Source organism: Otolemur garnettii, unplaced genomic scaffold (assembly GCF_000181295.1).
Source record: "Otolemur garnettii isolate 467f Iridium unplaced genomic scaffold, OtoGar3 scaffold00015, whole genome shotgun sequence".
NCBI lineage: Eukaryota > Metazoa > Chordata > Mammalia > Primates > Galagidae > Otolemur > Otolemur garnettii.
The window spans coordinates 2075448-2094352 of record NW_003852410.1 but is presented as its reverse complement, the minus strand read 5'-3'; the positions used below and the strand labels follow the sequence as shown (position 1 = coordinate 2094352).

The 18905-nt window shown below is 42.6% G+C and overlaps 1 protein-coding gene across 2 annotated transcripts in view; it reads right to left on the bottom strand.

The window, feature by feature from the left end:
* The window catches only part of SRGAP3 (SLIT-ROBO Rho GTPase activating protein 3), a 253632-nt gene that overhangs the window by 13348 nt on the left and 221379 nt on the right, over nucleotides 1–18905 (bottom strand). For both annotated transcript variants that reach the window (XM_003785468.2, XM_003785467.2), the window contains exons 16-18: nucleotides 17347–17452; nucleotides 16873–17100; nucleotides 13998–14077 (exon numbers count right to left, since the gene is read on the bottom strand). In XM_003785468.2, coding sequence (XP_003785516.1) covers nucleotides 13998–14077; nucleotides 16873–17100; nucleotides 17347–17452 — 414 coding nt within the window. The remainder of the gene's footprint in view (nucleotides 1–13997; nucleotides 14078–16872; nucleotides 17101–17346; nucleotides 17453–18905) is intronic.

The following is an 18905-nucleotide window of genomic DNA, read 5'->3' as shown; positions in this document are numbered from 1 at the left end:
TCCCCACAGCAGCTGGAGGGTCTTTTAAAACCATAAATCAGATCATGAAACTCATCTGATCAAAACCCTCCAAAGGCTTTTTGTGCTGAGAACAAAACCCTAATATCCTCCCTCCCCGCTCTGGGTTCTTGTCTCATAAGCCTTTTTGATGTTTCTCCTCCAGCATTAGATTTGACACCACCTAAATTCTACTACCCACATTTTTACTATACTAGCTTTATCACATGTTAATCTATCCCTCTATTTAATAATCCATCTTTTCACCAAACTTTTATTTTTTTAAATAGAGCCTCAATCTGTTGCCCTGAGTAGAGTGCTGTGGCATCATAGCTTACAGCAACCTCAAACTCCTGGGCTCAAATGATCCTCTTGCCTCGGCCTCCTGAGTAGCTGGGACTACAGGTGCCTGCCACCATGCCCAGGTAATTTTTCTATTTTTAGTAGAGACAGGGTTTTGCTCTTGCTCAAGCTGGTCTTGAACTCTTTAACTCAAGTGATCCACTTGCCTCCCAAAGTACTAGGGTTACACGCATGAGCTACCACACCCAGTTTTATTCCCCTTACTTTTTAATGAATTTTAAATTAAGTCATAGACAGCAGGACACTTTACCCTAAACACTTCAGCATAAATATTCACAAAGCCTTCTTGATTCTTTTAAAACATGCCCAGTTTTCTGCTGCCACAGGGCCTCAGCCTCCCAAGTAGCTGGGATGCAGGTGCCCACTACCACACCCAGAGGACCTCTTAATGCCCTCTCTGGGATGCTTTTCTCCCAGATCTCTGCATTCATGCTCATTCACACTGATTAACCACTGTGTGCCATTTCCTCATTTCCTCTGACTGTATTCAAATGCAATTGCCTTAGCAAGGCCTTTCCTGACCAGGGCCATCCAACCGCCAAAGCACTTCTTATCTTTTCTTGCTTTATTTTTCTTCATAGCCCTTATCACAACCTGAAATCACATTTGTATGTGCACGCTGTGTGTGCATATGTGTGTCTTGTGTCAGTGTGTGAAGTGTAGTTTGGGGGGTTTTGTTGTTGTTGGCATTGAGACAGAGTCTCACTCTGTTGCCCGGGCATCAGCCTAGCTCACAGCAACCTCAAATTCCTGGGCCCAAATGATCCTTTTGCCTCAGCCTCCCAAGTAGCTGGGACTACAGGAGCCCACCACCATGCCTAGCTAGTTTTTCTATTTTTTAGTAGAGATGGGGGTCTCACTTTGCTCAGACTGATCTCAAACTCCTGGGTTCAAGTGATCTTCCTGCTTCTCCCTCCCAGAGTGCTAGGTGGCATGAGCCACCACACCTGGCCTCAAATGCATAGTTTTCAATATTTATAGTTCCTTTACTATCAGTCTTTCCTACTAAAGTGTGAGTATCATTCATATAGGGATTTCATTTTATTTCCCACTCCTAGAACAGACCCTAGGTCCAATAGGCACTCAGTATATATTTGTTGCTTGCATAAACAAAGTAAGCTTTTACCAATGTTAAGTGATCTACTTACATTATCACATTTAATCCTTACAATAGTATTTGAGGCATTATCCTCATTTTTCAGATGAGGAAACTGAGGCTGAATTTAAATAATGTGTCCAGGTACAGGGCATACAAGTAGAGAGCTCAGGTGCCAGATTACCATTAATAGACACTTCTCAATGGTTTTTTTTTTTTTTTTTGAGACAGAGTCTCACTTTGTCACCCTCGGTACAGTGAGTCACATCAACCTCCAACTCTTGGGCTTAGATGATTCTCTTGCCTCAGCCTCCCAAATAGCTGGGACCACAGGCACCCGCCACAATGCCCAGCTATTTGGTTTTGTTGTTGTTGTTGTTGCAGTTTGGCCGGGGCCGGGTTTGAACCCTCAGTATATGGGGCTGGCGCCCTACTCACTGAGCTACAGGTGCCGCCCCTTGCTTCTCAATGTTTTTAAACAGGCTGAGTTTATTCCTGCCACAAGGCTTTTGCACTTGCATAATTCCATTGCAGAGTGGAATTATGAAAATACAGATATATGCTGAATGTTGATATTCAATTCAACTCTTGCTTTTGAGAGGCAAATTGTGGCAGTAAGGTACCCTGTGGGCTCTACAGTGAGTGACAGGGTGGAAAAGCCAGGTCCTGAGCTACAGGAGATGTTGAGGACTGTCTCAGCAGGAACCTGACAAGAGTCACACTTTAGGAAAGTCACTCTTGCTGTGAAGTAGTCACGGAGTAGGGCAAGCACTGGGCACGGAGAGGCTGGAGGCAGCAGCAGCTCAGAGGCTGTTATACAGTTAGTCCCAGGCCTGCTATTTTTTGGAGATGAAAAGTCAGATTGAAGCTTTGCTTTTATTTCAAAACCTGAAGGCTGGACATTTTATAAGTCCCTAGTCTTTATCCATCTCTACCCATCACCCAATAGGAAGCCCAAATTTCTCTCTGTAATAATTCCATTCCAGAGAATTCTCTCATAGGCCATGAATCCTGCCTGCATGGGAGAGGAGCTGGCTCTGCTCTCTCAAGGTCACTTCACTGCCCCTTGCCCACACCCACTCCTCACTGTACCCCAGTACAAGAGACCAGTTAATTAGGGACAAGAGTCACTGTGTCAGAGGTTAGGAATATAGATGTGGCTTCTCTTCTCTCTCCCCCTTCCTTCAGTGAAGTAACAAAATAACCTAGCACCTGTCCACAGGGTCCCTCTTTTCTCCTCTTCTCACTCATGACCTTGGGTCCTTTCGTTGCTTGGGGTTGTAGCACCAGGTAGTATTAAGATTTAGATTTGATTAACTGTTTGATAAAAACATTTCAAATTGTATATAAAAGCAGCACATTGTACCCCATGGTTGCATTAATGAATACAGCTATGATTTAATTTTAAAAAAAAGATTTAGATTTGATTTTAAAAGGAAAGGTATGAGATCAACTTCTGATGATAACATGAAGAGCTCCCCAGGAAAACTCATGAAGAACATGAAAAGAAAAAAAGAAAAAAAAGAAAAAACATCATGTAAAGCCTCAAGAAAAGGTCCTAAATACAAAAAAAAAAGAATAAAATCTATGAAAATTCAGTAAGATCTGAAGGATCTGTGGTATGTGAACCAGGACAGCTCCCTCCCTGCACTCGTGCCCAAGGTGGCAACTCCAACCCAGACTGCTGCAGCCACCAACACTGGACTTCTCCCCTGCCACATTCCAGTCATAGGGCTTTCTTCCTGGGTGGAGCAGGAGGTTAATGTTTTTCAGCTTGCTCCCCAGCACTAAGGCTAAATCCCAGTTAAGTAGGATGGAGAGGTGAGGGCTCCCTTCTTCTGCCCAACCCTCACTCACAGCACAAAGGCTGTACTTTGGGCATGACACCCCTGAAAATTTTGGGTCCCTGATCACCCTTGACCCAGCTCGCATGGTGCTGATTCCATGGCAGAAGGGGAAAGCCAAGAGGACTTCAAGTTGCTGCCTGCCCCTCCACAAAGTACTCAGCTCCTAGAGTGGGGACATCACTCAGAAGACTGGCATTGTCTCCACTCCCAACCATAAGGCCCTGGTTCAGAAATTTTGTCGTGGGAGAGAACTTTAAAACAGACAGTTCCTCATCCCTTCCCAAGGGAAATGACGTGAGTTGCAACTAAGCTTGGAGAAGTTCAAGCCTAATGGTACTCTCAAGAACAGTGGAGTTTGTGGCGAAAGTCAATTACAGAGTAGTTCATGGATTTATTAAAGGTACAGCCTGGACTGCAGGCCAGATACTTTGCAAAAGAGAAACGGGGAATAATACAGTTGGGTGGATCAAAACAAATACCAAACATTGATTTCAGAAGTTATTCCATCAAAAGAGATAAAATTCTGTTCAATTCATTTGTAAAGCAATTTAGAACCAATAGCACTGTGGAAAATTATAGAACAATCATCCAGCGGTGGAGTTTAACAGCTGGATATGGTCAAGAAAGAGAACCCCATCCAAACCACTGTCATCCCAGAGTCACTGTGTGCATATTCCAAGTTGTTCCTTCCTCAGAAACAACATCAGCTATTTAACGCCTTGTGTGTGTGGGGGGGGGGGGGAGGTGATGGTAGACATTACTAAAATAGTCCCACCAGTCACTAAACAAATAAGCATTGATAGCAATCAGTTCCAAAGTGTAGGAACCAGCACCCAGTATTGCTACATTATAAATGCCCAGTTTTCAATAAGGAATCATAGCCACATAGGAAAAAAACTCAATCCAATTCAAGTTGGGGGGAAGAGGAATAAGGGAGTGGGAAGAGGGGAGAAGGGGAGGGGATTGGTGTGCTCCCACTTAATAGACACAATGTAAGGATATATGGCACACCTTTTGGGTGTGGGACACAACTACAAGAAGGACTCTACCTCACACATGCAAACATTATAACCTAGTTGTCTGTACCCTCACATTAACTTGAAATAAAAAGAAAAAAGAAATTACAAATCATGTCAAGAAACAGAAAATAAGACCCATACACTTGGGGGTGGGAGGAAAGCACACACTAGAAATTGCCTGTGACAGCAACCAGATGTCAAATTTAACATAAAAAGCCTTCAAAATATATAAATATATGGACAGAACCAAAGAAAATCATGAAAAAGTAAAGAAAGATGGGATGGCAATGTCATGTCAAACAGATGGATACCGAGATAGAAATTATAAATTCAAAAACAGAATCCTAGAACTGAAAAGTATAACAAATGAAATGAAAAATGTACTAGAGGTCTCAACAGTAGATTCAACTGATAAAAAGAAAGAATTAGTAAACGTGAAGATAAATTGACAGAGATTGTGAAAACTGAAGAATAGAGGGTAAAAGAAAGAGATAAAATGAACAGAGAAACAGGGGACCACGGGAAGGGTAGCAATGCAAATGTAACAATAGTAGCAAAAGGAGAAAGCACATAGCAGAAAACAATATTTGAAGAAATAACAGCTAGAAACTGCCCAAGATTAGTGAAAACCAACCTACACAGCCTGGAAGCTCAGTGAACTCTAAGCATGATAAAAGCAAAGAGGCCCACAAATAGATACATAATAATAGTACTGAAAGTCAGAGACAAGAATAAAATCTCAAAAACAGTGGGACAAAAAGTAACCCATCAATAAGATTCACAGCTGACTTCTAGGTAGAAAAAATGGAGACCAAAAGCTGGTGGAATATCATGTTCAAAATGCTAAAAAAAAAAAAAACAACAAAAAAAAACCCATCAACCAAGAATCCTCTATCCAGCAAAACTGTCTTTCAAAAAATGAGGTAAAATGAGGACTTTCTCAGATTAGAACAATTGAGAAAAGCTGTTACTAGCAAACTCACCTTATAACACTATAAGTTTTCAGATTGAAAGCCAGTAATCCTGTATAGTAATTTGTATTTACACACACACACAACAACTAGCATTAGTATATGTGATTATATAAAAAAGTACAAATGCATATTCCCATTCTTCTCTAAATTGATTTTAAAAGCAAGTGTATAAAATAATCTGTATATAATGTATTGTTGGGCCTAAACACATAGAAATATATGTATATGTAATATACTTCCCAGTAACAGCACAAAAGAGGTGGGTTAGAACACAGGTAAACTGGACTAAGGAAATAACTATAGATGACAAAGTCATAATTATAAAATATATCACTGGGTTTGTAACATTAATAGATGTATATGTATTATCAGTAATATCATGAGAAGGTCTAAAAGGGACTAAAACTCTATCAGAGTAATATTTTCATCAGTGGCTGGAGTTAAGCTAGTATAGTATAATTTAGAAGCTCATTCTAATAAGTTAACATGTATATAGAAAACCTTAGAGCAACTACTAAGAAATAAATTTAAAATATTGAGAGCAGGCTGCAACCGTAGCACAGTGGGTAGGGTGCTGGCCAAATACACTGAGGCTGGTGGGTTTGAACCCAGCCAAAGCCAGCTAAAACAACAACAACAAAAAATAGCCAGGCGTTGTGGCAGGCACCTGTAGTTCCTGCTACTTGGGAGGCTGAGGCAAGAGAATCACTTAAGCCCAAGAGTTTGAGGTTGCTGTTAGCTGTGATGCCACAGAACTCTACCCAGGGTAACAGCTTGAGACTCTGTCTCAAAAAAATAATAATATATACATACATATTGAGAACAGGACAGTGGTTATCAGAGGCTGAGGAGGAGAGGGGGAAGGGAAGAGATCAGCCAATGGTACAGTGTTACAGTTAGACAGAAGGAATAAATTCTAGGTTTCCCACTGTACAGTAGGGTGATAATAGTGAATAACAATGTTATTCACCTTATATATTTCAAAATAGCTGGAAAAGAGGATTCTGAACATTTGCATCGCAGAGAAATGTTGTAACGTTTGAGGTGATAGACGTGCTAGCTACCCTGACTGGTCAGTACACAGTGCATGCATATATCGAAACATACCTTGTACCAAATAAGTACAATGTATGTTCATCTACTGATTGTCAAGGAAAAATAAAATAAAACTTCAGAAATCTAAAAAATGCTATGAAGACATCATTAAAGAAACGAAAATGCTACATTAGAAAATAGTCACTTACTGTAAAAGAAGGCACTAAAGAAGGAATAGAGGAACAAAAACAGACAGGAGACACATAGAAAACAAAAGTAAAATGGCAGAAATAATTCCAACTGCATTAGTAATAACATTAAATGTGAATAGATTAAACAACCAATTAAAATGCAGAGATTAACAGACTGAACAAAATAATGCAACCTAACTTTATATTGTCTATAAAAGATGTGCTTTAGATTCAAAGACACAATTAGATGTAAAGGAAAAGGATGGATAAGAAATATCATGCAAACTGCAACCACAGGAAAGCTGGAATGGCCAAGACAAAATAGACTTTAAAATAAAAAATATTATGATAGATAAAGAGGAGTATTTCATAATGATGAAAGGTTTGATCTATCCTGAAGATATAACAAATATGAACAAGGTGTACCTAGCAGCAGATCAGCAGAAACTGACAGAAATGAAGGAAGAAATAGACAAGTCAAAAATAATAGCTGGAGACCACCACCCCACTGTCAATAACGGGTACAATAACCAGATAAAAGATGAAAAGGAAACAGAAGACTTAACACTATAAACCAGACCTAACAGACATCTTCAGAACGTTCTATCCAAGGCTATATATTCTTTCAATTGTATGTGGAACATTCTCCAGGACATACCAGAGGCTGGGCCATAAAACAAACCTCAATAATTTAAAAGGATACAAATAATGCAAAATATGTTCTCCAATAATAGTTGAATGAAATTATTATTTCTTCTGTAGAAATCTCTTTTCTGCTGTTGATTTCAGAAATCAACAGCAGGAAAATAATTGAGGAAACTGACAGATGGGTGAACACACTCCCACATGACCCATGGTCAAGGAAAAAGAATTAAAAGAGAAAAAAGAAAATATTTTGAGATAAACGGAGGTGAAGACACGAATATACCAAAGCTGATTGGATACAGTGCTCAGAAGGAAACTTATAGCTAGACATGTCTATATTAAGAGAAAAAAAGGCGAGAAAAAATTACTTAATGGGAACAAGGTACGTTATTCCATTGAGGATACACTAAAACCCCCGACTTCACCTCTGTGCAATATATCCATCTAACAAAATTACACTTGTACCCCATAAATTTATACAAATAAAAAATAACGAAACCTTGAAAAAGAAGTACAAACTAAAACTAAAGCAAGCAGCAGGAAACAAAAATACTGGAATTAATGAAATATTAGTATTAGAAATTAATGAAATAGAGAGCAGGAAATTGATGAAAACAAAGTCTGGTTCTTTGAAAAGATCACTGAAATTAACAAACCTTTAGCTAACCAAGAAAACAAGAAAGAAGACTCAAATTATTGGAAACAGAAATGAAAGGAGGGTATTACCGCCATCACTTTACAGGGGCGAAAGGGATCGTAAAGACATACTATGAACGATTGTATGCCAACAAATTAGACATCTGAGATGAAATGAACACACTCCCAGAAAGACACAAAGTACTGACTCAAGAATAAACAGAAACTCTGAATAGATCTGTAACAAGCAAAAAGATTGACTCAATCATCAAAAAAGAAGTGTCCAGACCCATGTGGCTTCACTGCTTAATTCTACCAAACTTTTAAAAAATAATTAAACACAATTCTTCACTAAGTCTTCCAGAAAACAGAAGAGCAGGAAACACTTCCCAATTCAACATGAGGCAAGTATTATCTTGATACCAAAACTACTTGACAAAGACATTACAAGAAGACTATAGACCAGTATCTCTTACAAATATAGATGCAAAGTACTGATAAACCGAATGCAATAACATATAAAAAGAATTAGGCTCCATGCCCAAGAGGAATTCATCCCAGGAATGCAAAATTGGTTTAACATCCAAAAAGGTATAGCATGTAATGTAAACATCAGTAAAATAAAAAACAAAAGAAATCACACAATCATCTCCAAAGATGAAGAAAAAGCATTTGAAAAATCACACCCCCTTTCATGATAAAACACTCAATACACTAGGAATAGGTCAACCTGATACTGGCATCTGTGGAAAACCCACAACCATCAGCCTTAATTGTAAAATACTTGATGTTTTCTTCATATGATCAGGAGCAAAACAAGGATGTCTTCTTTTAACACTTCTATTCAATATTGTAATGAAGGTTTTATAAACAGGGTGATTAGGCAAGAAAAAGAAATAAAAAGCTAGCAAACTGAAGTCAACAGTACATCAGAAAAATAATCCACCAAGACCAAATGGGTTTTATCTCAGGGATGCAAAGATGATTCAACATAATGAAAATCAATAAATGTGATTCACCACATAAACAGAAGCAAAAACAAGGACCATATGATCATCTCAATAGATGCAGAAAAAGCATTCAATAAAATTCAGCATCCTTTCATAATAAAAACCCTCAATAAACCAGGCATAGAAGGAAGAAATCTCAAAAGTATTAAAACCATTATGACAAACTCACAGCCAACATCATGCTGAATGGAGAAAAGTTGAAAATATTCCCCTTAAGAACTGGAACAAGACAAGGATGATGACTGTCACGACTTCTATTCAACATAGTGCTCTAAGTAGTAGCCAGAGCAATAGGGCAAGAAAAAGATATACAGTGTGCCCAAATCAGGAAAAAGGAGGTCAGCTATCACCTTCCACTGATGATATGATCTTGCATCTACAAAACTCCTAAGACTCTACCAAGTGACTCCTGGAACTGAGAAGTAAATGGAGCAAAGCCTCAGGTTACAAAATCACTGTACATAAATCAGTAGCATTTCTATATACCAATAAACAGTCAAGCTAAGACTCAATTCATAGAAAGTGCAGTTCATTTTCCTCCAAGGAATGCTCCTGACTCAGCACTCCTACCAACACGCCCAGGATACTTTCAGAGCCTTCCGAGAACAGGAAACTGGCTCCCAGAATGTAGCTATTTCTCTTCAGAAATGATTCTTTTGAAGGGGAGGGAGGAGTTAAAAAATAAACTTTATTCTAAACAATTATCAAAAAAAGTATGATAACTTTGAAACATTTAACAGATTTCCTTTAATACAGTCACAAAACTCAAAATGTCAAACAAAAATAGCTTTGTGTGGCTCGGCACCTGTGGCTCAAGTGGCTAAGGCGCCAGCCACATATACCCAAGGTGGCGGGTTCAAATCCAGCCCAGGCCCGCCAACAACAATGACGGCTGCAACCAAAAAGTAGCTGGGTGTTGTGGTGAGCACCTGTAGTCCCAGCTGCTCAGGAGGCTGAGGCAGGAGAATCACTTAAGCCCAGGAGTTGGAGGTTGCTGTGAGCTGTGATGCCATGGCACTCTACTGAGGGCAATAAAGTGAGACCCTGTCTCTAAAAAAATAATAATAATAAAAATAAAGCTTTAAGAGGAAACATGTAGAGACTCCCACATCATTTGGGGGCCATTAGGCAACAAATATTTAATTTTAAGCAAAAATGACTAAAAATTAAAAATCCTCTAATTTAGAGAGAATGCTTGTTCAAGTCTTTAACATGCATTTATTTGCACATGAGCAAACAGAAATATTTTATTTTCAAAGCAACCTAATCTAAGAGCTTACCCCCTCTTTTTTCTTTTCCTTTTTTTGGCAGTTTTTGGCCGGGGCCGGGTGTGAACCTGCTACCTCCAGTATATGGGGCCGGCACCCTACCACACTTATCCCTTCTTTGAACATAGCCGCCTACCCTTCATTTTACGACTGCATATCCCTTCACCATACTGCTTAGTTCAGCATGGCTGGCTTCACTGAAGTAAGCCCTCCAGATCCCATCTCTTATATCCCACCTGCTACCATTATTCCCTTGCATGTTGGCCTAGCCTCATACCACGTAGTATCATTATAATTGAGCTTGGGAAATGTAGGTATCCAAAGATACTATGTACACAGCTCTGTTTTACTGCATAGTTCACAATATATGTACAGCAGGTGATTATAGGCCCAACTATCAACTTTGTCTCCAACTACAAATGAAACAAATAAGGTACAAATTTGCCACCATATAAAAAATGTTTACTGGGCGGCACCTGTGGCTCAGTGAGTAGGGCGCCGGCCCCATATACAGAGTGTGGCGGGTTCAAACCCAGCCCTGGCCAAACTGCAACAAAAAATAGCCGAGCGTTGTAGTGGGCACCTGTAGTCCCAGCTACTTGGGAGGCTGAGGCAAGAGAATCACCTAAGCCCAGGAGCTGGAGGTTGCTGTGAGCTGTGACTCCACAGCACTCTATCAAGAGCAAAAACGTGAGACTCCTGTCTCTAAAAAAAAAAAATTATAAAATTGTTTACTCTGTGGCACAGTCCTGAGGGCTCATGCCACTCTAAGTGTCCAAAGTACAGAATCTATGACATTTCTGGTGGCATCAGACAAAATGGATGACATAAGACAGTAAGTGTCCTGTACTCATGGGCTCTCTGTACCGTTTATGTAACAGAAAGGTCTCTTTTAAAGCTTCTCAGATAGTTATTTAATCATGTTTGCCTTTTCAAAAGTATTATCACAGTAGTTCTCACAGACGGTAAAAACAATAGAATTTCTTCATAACACATTTTCACTTAAAGTTTAGGCAAAGTTGTCGGTTACAAGTCCTATTCAGGTGGCACCGTAGCTCAGTGGGTGGGGCGCTGGCCACGTAGACCAAGGTAGGTGGGTCTGAACCCGGCCCGGGCCTGCTAAACAACAATGACAACTGCAACAAAAAATAGCCAGGTGTTGTGGTGGGCGCCTTAGTCCCAGCTACTCGGGAGGCTGAGGCAAGAGAATCACTTAAGCCCAAGAGTTACAGGTTGCTGTGAGCTGTGATGCGACAGCACTCTACTGAGGGTGACAAAGTGAGACTCTGTCTCAAAAAAAAAAAAAAAGTCCTATTCAATTTTTTGCCACATTTAAGAAGACAATACAAAACCATCCCTGTGATGTTCTTACAGTTTGGTCTTCAAAAACTGTAAAAAGTGACCAAGAAATTAAATAAAAATACTGACTTAAAACTATTAGGATTCATCCTGCCTTTGTCATTCTTAGGAACCAGGAGACTTATAGGGAACAATGGAAACATGGATCTTCTCCCACTCATCCATCCTAGGGCTGGGTGTGAGCCTCTGCCCGAGATGGGGGAGGTTCTTGGTGTGGGGTGGAAGCCGTGGCTGCTTCTTTACAGACCCAGCAAGCCCTTTTGTCCCTGTCCATCCTCATCCTCACCTTGGCGTCTGGAGTAGCCTTCTACTCATCAGACCAGGAACTACAGGAAAACCAGCAGGGGGACTGAAAGGTGGGCACTGGGGTCCACATGCAGGGCTGAGAGGGCTTTCAAAGGACACCTGACACAGCCACCTGCAGGCACATCTGCCTCCACCAGCAGCAGCCCTGACACATCTCAGTTCTGAAAGATCAGCCCATTGTGTGAGACAAGAGGAGGGAGAGAGACTGAGGGCAAGATCTAGATCTATAGCTCACATCCAGGGGAGAAGAGGAGAGCAAGAGCAAGGAAGGAGGGAGGGAGAGAGAGACACACAGATCCAGAAATAAAATGAGCAACAGATGGAGAGAACAGCAGGGCAGGCAGAGGAAGGAAAAGGAAAGAAAAACAAATTGCTGTGAACACACAGTAGGTGGCGGCCTTCACACCTCCATACAAGCCTCTGCAGGAGGCTGCTTAGTTCAGGGTGACTTCAGCCTCTCCGGACTCTGGCAAAGCTGAACATCACATCTCCATCTGCTTTTCTGTACCTCTGACCCAGGTCTGACCCCTGGGGTCCCTCTCAGCCCACAGTGACTGGATGCCTGGGGACATGACCCAAGGCAGCCCAGTGAGGTTCCACCCCAGGACCTTTCTTGAAACCATTATGAAGAGGAAGCTCTTTTCCACTGGGACTTGGTAAAAGGATGGTGAAAGCCCGGAACTGTCAGAGACCACTGCACAGGGAAAGCCTAGATGAGAATGAAGCCAGCAGAGGGGGAAGCAGGACAGGAAGACGAAGATGACGTCCTGACAAAATCATCTGCATTCCTGGATCCAGTCATACCTGAAGCCATACCTACTCTGGGACTTCTCAGGTATATGGGCTGATTCCCTTTTATGCTTAACTCAGTTTGAATTTGGAATTCTGTTACCAGCAACCCAAACAGTCCTACTAAAATGTGAAAACCTGCCTAGGAGTCTGGCCTCTTTCATCAGCTCCCAGAAACCTCCCCTGAGTACAACCCAGCTCTCCCAACAAATGCAGTAGCCAAAGGGGCCTAGGACTGTCCCTTACAAAGGCCGAGTAAGAGAACTGCTAAATAATAATCTTTAAAAAGTAAAACTATCACAGGGAGGAAGGGGTGCAATTCTTGGTGCACACAGGGCCTTATTTTGACTTTCACAGGCCTTACGAACTTTTGCCAACATAGGCCTTATTTTGACTTTCACAGGCCTTACGAACTTTTGCCAACATAGGTCCCTTCCTCCATAAAAAAATGTTAAAAATTATATTTTCAAATTGCATTAGTATAAAGAAAAATATAATCCAGACTAGATATCACATTCATTTTTTTCTTCTGACTTAAAATAAATTAAAACATTTTAGTGGACCCCTACCAGTATCATAGACCTTTTGGCACCATGCTTACTCTGCCTAATGGGTCAGATGGCCCTGGGCCCAGCTTGTCCAGATTGCTTGTCTACTCAGTCCCTTTTCCCTAGAGACTAATCTTACTCTCTTCTCATTGTAGAGGAATCTGGTGAGTCCCTTGGAGCCTGGATGGCCTTTCTCTGTCTCTTTCCACATACTTCTCAGGGTCATCACTTTTGGCTTCATCTTTGGGGTTCCTACTGAACTGGGCACTAGTCTGGCATTATCACTTTGCATCATGAGAAGCTTCCTCCTCATCCTTCCAGGTCTGCTGACACATCAGGAGCTCCTCAAGAGCAATATCTCATACATCACTGTGCCCAAGTCCCAGTGCAGGCCAGAGGCACAGCATAGCCACATGGAAGTGAAGTTAGAACCCAAAGGCACAAAGTCCTGCCAAAGTCATCTGTGCTCCTGGATCCAGCTGTGCCTGAAGCCATGCCTACCCTGAGACTTTTCAGATATATGAGCTGCTTTCCTCATATGCTTAAGTCAATTTGAATTGAGAATTCTGTCACTAGCAATGACAGAGGTTGCTTCCTACTTAGGAAACTCTTGTCCCCTAGGATCTGCCACCAGGCTAGGCAAGACACATAAAGGAATGAAGTGTGCTGGGTCTGCAATGTGAACACAACGTGCACCCCTGAGGATATGTTCTGCACCAGACCTGTGCTGGGACCTCGGGCACCCAGTGACGGTTTTCCTCTGAGGTTTTTCTGGGTCCCCATCTGTTCTAAAGGGTGGATGTGCTGACATGGAAAGCTGGAGGGGGTGATGTGGGCCAGCTCTATAATTGGGCTGGCATCATACCAAAAGGCTTCTAGATGTGTCCCTTGACCCCAGGTCCCCCCTCACTCACCTTCATCACTGGTATGAGGCTCGGTGCCGTTGTCATGGTCAACTTCATCAATTGTCCCTGGCTCACTGTGTGGGCTGTCACTGCAAGGAAACATGGGAGGGGACTTACTGGGGGATAATCTACCCTCACACTACCCTGAGGCTCCCATGGGTACCAGCCCAATCCACGTTTGGGCCCTCACCTGACTCAGACAGAGGCTCACACCATCCTGTCTTTTTCTTCTGAAAACTACTCCCAGCTCCCTTATTGAGAAGCTTCCCAAATGCCTTCCCTGGCTCCTTCCTACCCTGGAATTTTCTGGGCTATCTTTGGGGTGAAGGCTGTCTATGCTAACATGTTCTGTAAGATCCAGAGGGCAGTGGTACCACCCCAGCATTTCTCACTGGAAGGACTGGAGGCCAGAACAGGAGGCTTTGAAGTACTATGAGTCATCCCATCTGGCCTGACTCCCTTGTCTCACAGCTGAGGTGGCGCATCCCTTGAGGTGAAGTTAAGATAACAAGGGCTGCCATACGATTCTGTGTGCAAGAGCCTGGAGCAGTCCAGGCAGCGAGAGCAAACCAGACTGGCAGCCACAATGAGCGTGGTAGCTGAGTGATCAGGTCCATCAAATTCAGTTGTTAATATACTGGTTTAATTTTACCAGATGCTAGATTATGAGCTTCCTGAGCCAGGGTTCATTCACATAGTCATTTTTTTCTTTATAAAGCCGCTAAGTGAGTCCTAATACATGCAGGCAGTATGTCAGGTAGGAGGGACGCAGTGATGGGCAAGGTAGGTAAGTTCCCAGGCCTCATGTTGCTTACATTGTAGGGAGAGAAAAAAGACAAATGCCCAAGTAAAAAGGTCAGTAGACAAAACAGGGGCAGGTTGAAATACTATTTATTATATAGAAAGAAATGGGCAGAGACAAGAATAGACCAAGGGACCTACAAGGAAAGGGAGGCTTCTCAGAGGAGGGGGCATTTACAATGCCATTTAAAGGGATACAGATATTGAAAAATCCTCCATGGCCACCCGGATTAGGTCCAGACTGCACAATGGCTTCTAAGATTTTTGACCCTTGGGGCCTCATCCCTCTCCATTCCCATCACATGCTACACTCAGCCACACTGGATCACTTTTCCTTTTATTGAATGCTCCACGCCTACTATATTCTTTGCCCAGTCCCCACCAGGTTGGTTCCAGTTCATCCTGCAGTCTCAGCTCAGTCAGTCCTTCCTCCAGGAAACCTTTCCTGACTTTCCTAGGTTGGCTTAGGAAGACCCACTTCCGGAACTGCCTGTTCCTACACCACCAGGGGTTAATCTTGCTCGGGTCACATTCCTGACTCCTAGCTCAGGACCCAGCCCCTGACAGATACTTGGTAACCATTCGTTGAATAAATGAAGACTGGGCTGAGACCCTCTACCAAATCTCCCCTTTTACCTTTGAAAACGCCTCCGAAATGACCACATAATTAATAGTTTTCCAATAACACAGGGAAAACATGGATTAAAAAAAGGGTGGTTATTGTTCTTTTGTACACGGAGATCGTGTGTCCCTTCCCAGAACACTAAATATATATGTGGCAGCAGGAAGAGAGAACTGGTAAGGGTTGCAAAACCTGTGTGAAAAGCTCCTTTTTGTTCAGAAATTTGGCTTGCTGGCTGTTTAATGTTTCTGTTATAGAACAGGGACAGACTTGTTTCCTGGTGCTTCAAATGAGATTAGAGAGCTGTGATTAGACATCACCATGGCCCAGTATTCCCATGTGGAGAAGCGTATTGGGGGGAAACGAAAGGCTGGATCACCTCCTTTCTCTGAAGCGGCTGCCCAAATATGTCCACAGAACTAAGGCAAAGCAACAGTCCGGGAATGCTTTGACAATCAAAAAGCAAACTCCCTTGTAGGTACCTGGCTGAAAGCAATGTGAGTAATACCTAAATATATAGCAGTGTGCTGTCCCGTATTAGGAACAAAGAAATTGTAGGTACCCTTTGACTGGTCTCTGTCATTTAGCGTTCTGAATTTCCTGTCTTTGCCACATTGCAAATTTTTTTTCCTATCTTCACATTTTAAAGTTTTAGCCTGGGGAAGGTAGTCAGCCCTGATTTTTAAAAGGTCCTAAAATATTTCTCTTAAGACCCAATGTAGTACCAGGTACACAGAGGTGCCTAATCTCAAAAAAATTGAGCTCACATTGCCGGGAAAAGAGGAATCCTAGGTGAGAGGGGACAACGGCAAGAAGTGTCGGACTCAGTTCACGAGGCTGAGCTGAGAATGATCCCCTTCCCTGCTTCCTGATGGGCCTGTGACCCACCTAGCCAGTCTCAGCATTACCTCTTCTAATCAATGTGATTATTTCACCAGACCCAAACCTCAGCAATGAAACACAATTTTTTGGCTTAGGTTGGAACATCTGAGCAACAGAAGCAACTTTTCCATTGAAAAGGCTAAGTCATCAATCCAAAAGGTATGGGCTGCCTCTTGCAACCACCAAGGGATAGGATGTTTGAGAATGAAACCAAAACAGGATAGATACAACAGAGCCAAGGGAAGGTGGCTGCAGGACCAAGTCTTCGTGATTACGGTTGAGCCCCTGGATCAAGCTATACCTGAAGATGTTTCCCAGACTTTTTAGTTAAGTAAATCAGTAAGTTCCCATTTGGTTTAAAGCAGTTTGAGTTATATTTCTGTCCCCCATAACCAAGAGAATCTTGACTGATGTACCTATTTTCTCTCATGTAAGGCTGCTGCAAAGCTCAAATGACAAAATGCACATGGAAGCACAGACTGGTAAGCAGTAAGAAAACAGAAGGGCTTCTTACTGCTCCCGTACAGCAGCAGCCACAGGATGATGACAACAATTAGAGTAAGAGGAATGGCATCTTACCAATATTCTTCCCCTCCAGCCATGCATTTTTCATACACAGGTCCCTCTAGCTCCCGGGGGCTGGGGAAGATGGCTTCATGATGGATGATGATGGTTTTGATGACTTCATTGACGTGTGCCTGGCAGGACACAGGGTCCTGCCCATCAGGGATGTGCATGAGGGTGGGCCCGAAGCAGATGGCCAGGTTGTAGGGATCCATCATGTTCTCGTCGCTATACTGAGAGAGGCTAGGAGAGAGGAGGTACCCACAAAGTCATCTGGGAAAGGCAAATCCTCCCCCTGTGATTTCTTTCTTTGGGGGGGACTCTACTCAAATCTGGAAGGGTTCCACATTCTTCCTTATAAACGGCACCTGGAAAAGCCTCAGGACATGCCCTCCCAAAGGAGGCCAGAGCCAAGTCAAAAGGCGGCCCTTTGTCCACTCTACACAATGAGTATACAGAAAAAAGGGGGGCCCTTGGCCAGGCACTCACTGATTGAGGAAAGCGAAGAGGTATCTCATGACCACGATGACCACGCGGGGAAGGGTGATGAGGATTTGTTGGATCTGGTGCACCCTCTCAGCTGGGTTCTCCAGTTCTGTAACATAAAGGGAATTTTCAGGGTGCCTTCCATCCTCAGACAGCACAGAAGCAAACGTCTGCAAGTCCCACCTCCCATACCCGTCCACATGGATCTAGGGAATCAGCTCGTCCCTCAGTGGGGGGGGGTAAATCATATGTAAATCTGGCCTGGCCAATCAGAACATCACAGGAGGGGCTGGGGTGTGGCCTACTCAGAACCAATCAGAGTCAACCCTAGAGACAAGGTGTGAGAGAAACCCAGAGGAAGGTGCCCTCTTGAACCTGACTTGTGGGAAGCCTGGGGCAGCTGGGGCCCCCCAGAAAGGAAGCTAGCACAGAGACAGAAGTGGAGGGCAGATGACTGCTGATGCCATGTGAGGGTCTGCATCCAGCTGGGCCTCAACTTTTCAGGTACCTGAACCAATGTGTTCCCTTTTATGGATTAAACCAGTTTGAGATTCTGTCCCTACAACCTGTGTGTCCTGACAAAACACAGACAGGGACATGTTTTATTGAACCTTTTATAAACACCAACTGCAGCACAGGCCTGGCTCATAGTAGTTGCTCATGAAAAGAATGTAGAATGAAGAACCATTTCTCAAGCTATGCATTGGCCAAAGAATCAGGAAGACACTTGGGATCTTGTCTCTGACCTCTATTTTCAGATCAATTCTAAACCTGAAATCTTCTCAGGGCCTTGCATAGGAATTAGATTATTGGCTGAGTAAGTGATATAGGCCCTGACAGGGTGAGACCTTTGTGCCCTAGAATTTATAAGACATAATTTAGAGCTTAAATTCAGTCTAGAAATACGAACAGAAGTAGTATAAAGAGCAGAGAGCAATGGGAGGGTGTTTTACAAAAGAAAATAAGAAGTTGCAAGCTTCCCTCTTCTCTTACCACTCTTGGGACATTGTCCTGGCTACAGTATCTTTCAGAGTATTGTAAAAGCCCCCCCCCCCAGTGAAACTGTGTGACAAGTTTTCTGTAAATAAAAAAAAAAAAAAAATTGAGGTGCACCCGTAGATCAGTGGGTAGGGAGCCGGCCACATATACCTACCAGCTGGCAGGTTTAAACCTGGCCGGGCCAGCTAAAACAACAATGACAACTGCAACAACAACAAAAAAATAGCCAGGTGTTGTGGTGGGCACCTGTAGTACCGGCTACTTGGGAGGCTGAGGCAAGAGAATTGCTTAAGCCCAAGACCTGGAGGTTGCTATGAGCTGTGACAACACAGCTAGGGTAACAGCTTGAGACTCTGTCTCAAAAAAAAAAAAAAAAAAATTGAAAGTTTATTCTAAATTACTAAAATTCTAACATTCTAAAATTAAAACTTTATTTTAAAAAAATATTCACAAAGACTACCTTGGATTTGAGCACCTCGCAGTCAAAGTGCCATGATGTCAGCCCCTAGGCCGGGCTCCTCCTGACTTTATGCAGAGTCAAAGAGGGCTCCCACAGCCAGCAA